General features: G+C 42.3%; 1 protein-coding gene across 1 annotated transcript; it reads left to right on the forward strand.

Moving 5' to 3' along the window:
* Positions 1–1,094: 1,094 nt before the first annotated feature.
* Positions 1,095–1,732, forward strand: LOC149235609 (uncharacterized). Its single transcript, XM_089368606.1, has 3 exons — positions 1,095–1,388; positions 1,496–1,564; positions 1,647–1,732. The coding sequence occupies exons 1-3, from the start codon at positions 1,199–1,201 to the stop codon at positions 1,730–1,732; spliced, it is 345 nt and encodes a 114-aa protein (XP_089224732.1). The 5' UTR covers positions 1,095–1,198.
* The last annotated feature ends 417 nt before the right edge of the window (positions 1,733–2,149 follow it).

The following is a 2,149-nucleotide window of genomic DNA, read 5'->3' on the forward strand; positions in this document are numbered from 1 at the left end:
ATGGCATATTGTACAATACCCTTAATTTAACTACATATTGCAAAATACCCCTAAAAATCACATTATTTAACCCTCTACCAATAAGAACCCAATACACCTTCCCAGCTAAAAAAACCCTATTTCCACTAAATATTGTAAGTATCCATTTTTCATTAACATTTTTTATACTCATTTATATTTTTTCATTAACTTTGAACTCCATTTTCGATAATTTCCATTATAAAAACCCTTTACCTCCTATATATTCCCCAATATATTATGCCTTTTCTCACAATATATATGGGCCAATATGAACCCACGTGTTATGGTATTTCTCCCCCAATGAAGCCCCCATGTTTTAAACTCAAGTTTTGATTACATTAATACTATTTCATGCATCAATTACAAGTTTCATTATGGATCGTGACCTAAGGTAATTAATTCTCCACCATAGGGTAATCTATTCTAATTAAACTCCAGGGTACCAGGTTGATGTCGATTCTCCACATGGCTCCAGTCTTAATTAATCCTTTATGCACCAGAGGAGATGACATTAATATTTATTGGGTTTAATGTCACTAAGATACTGAACCGATCATATATGTTCACATAATTTCATTAACACTTATTAGTCCCTGCCATCTGGCATCCGGCAGGGACTATAGTAATCGGTATGACCCCTACTTAACATTACTTCACCCCTGCCATTCTCTGTTATACGGCGGTTAGATCAAGTTTATATCAAAGTTTCAAGGCTGTCTGCCCTCCCCGCCAGGATGCCGAAGGACTGCCATCTTATTTGGCCTCTTCCCTAGGCGGAAGAGGCCCGAACATAGGTTAACTTGCCATTTACGCGCAGTTTGATTATCCCTGACCGTTAACGGTTTCGTATTAATGCTAGCATTATTTGGCCTTTTTTCGAGCCGGAAAGAGGCGGAAAGGTTTATAACATAGGAACTAATGTCAGCGTTGTTGTAGCGTTAGTTAACATGTGGTGGATCTTCTGGTACACGTGTTTTCTGGTATACTGTTACCCTGCTATCTATATCAGAAGTGCCCAGTAGTCGGTTTTCATTGGAATTTTGTGGACCGATGAAACCTGCCGGTAACTCAGTGAAACTCTGCCGTATCATTCACTGAATTGATCTCGGCCCGATACTGAACCCTGCCCACATCCATCCGGTTGTTCTGATGCCCACATCCTGTCGCTGTTCACATCATGAAATTTCTTACCTGCGAATGCATTACTGCAATGCCTGTACCTGCTTTCCATCACATCATTTGTTCTATGGACTGGTCTCGGCTGCTTCAGGCCTTTGGAGTCTCTACTCCTCAGCAGTTCGCGGTCCCACAACAGGTCGAGGGGCTCCCTGGCTGGGTTATGACTCTGCCATCCGAGAGCGGTCACGGTAAGCCTGCGCATCCTTGTGCTTTTGGTGTTTACTGCACAGTGGTTCATCAAAAATTCATTCAGATACTTATTCCATCTTTAATATGCTGTTCTCTTCTGCCGCAGGTGCTACGCTATGGCAACGAAACCGGGTGGGCAACCCTTTCAGGCCTCATCGCCCGAGCCGCCTTCCGGGTAAGAGAATTTCTCTAAGGATGACTTTAAGATGGAAAGATTGGGTCCGTTGAATGTCCGAACTGGGTTTTCCTTTTTGCAGGCTTTTGCCTGAGTCTGGTTCTTCTTGAGAGAATTATTAGAGAGTATGAGGCCGCAGGCCAAACTATTTGGGTTTTTTGCTTGTAATTTTCGTGCTGCCTCACGGTAGCTTCTGGCTGCAAGACCCAAACTGGGTCGCGCCGGTTTATCGTTTCAACTATAATGTATATTGTTGCTAAACTAAGAGCTGAATCCTTCCTGTGGGTTGTTCCCAGGAATGGAGTTTATATAACAATTTAATCGGTGGGTCTTTAACTGTTGTTTTCTCTTTAATGAAATTCTGCATTTCTGGCTAGAGTCACACAGTACAGGCCAAACTATTTGGGTTTTTTGCTTGTAATGTTCGTGCTGCCTCACGGTAGCTTCTGGCTGCAAGACCCAAACTGGGTCGCGCCGGTTTATCGTTTCAACTATAATGTATATTGTTGCTAAACTAAGACCTGAATCCTTCCTGTGGGTTGTTCCCAGGAATGGAGTTTATATAACAATTTAATCGGTGGGTCT

This window comes from Pinus tabuliformis, chromosome 8, assembly GCF_031772625.1.
Source record: "Pinus tabuliformis cultivar Carrire ecotype Pingquan chromosome 8, CPIR1, whole genome shotgun sequence".
Lineage (NCBI taxonomy): Eukaryota > Viridiplantae > Streptophyta > Pinopsida > Pinales > Pinaceae > Pinus > Pinus tabuliformis.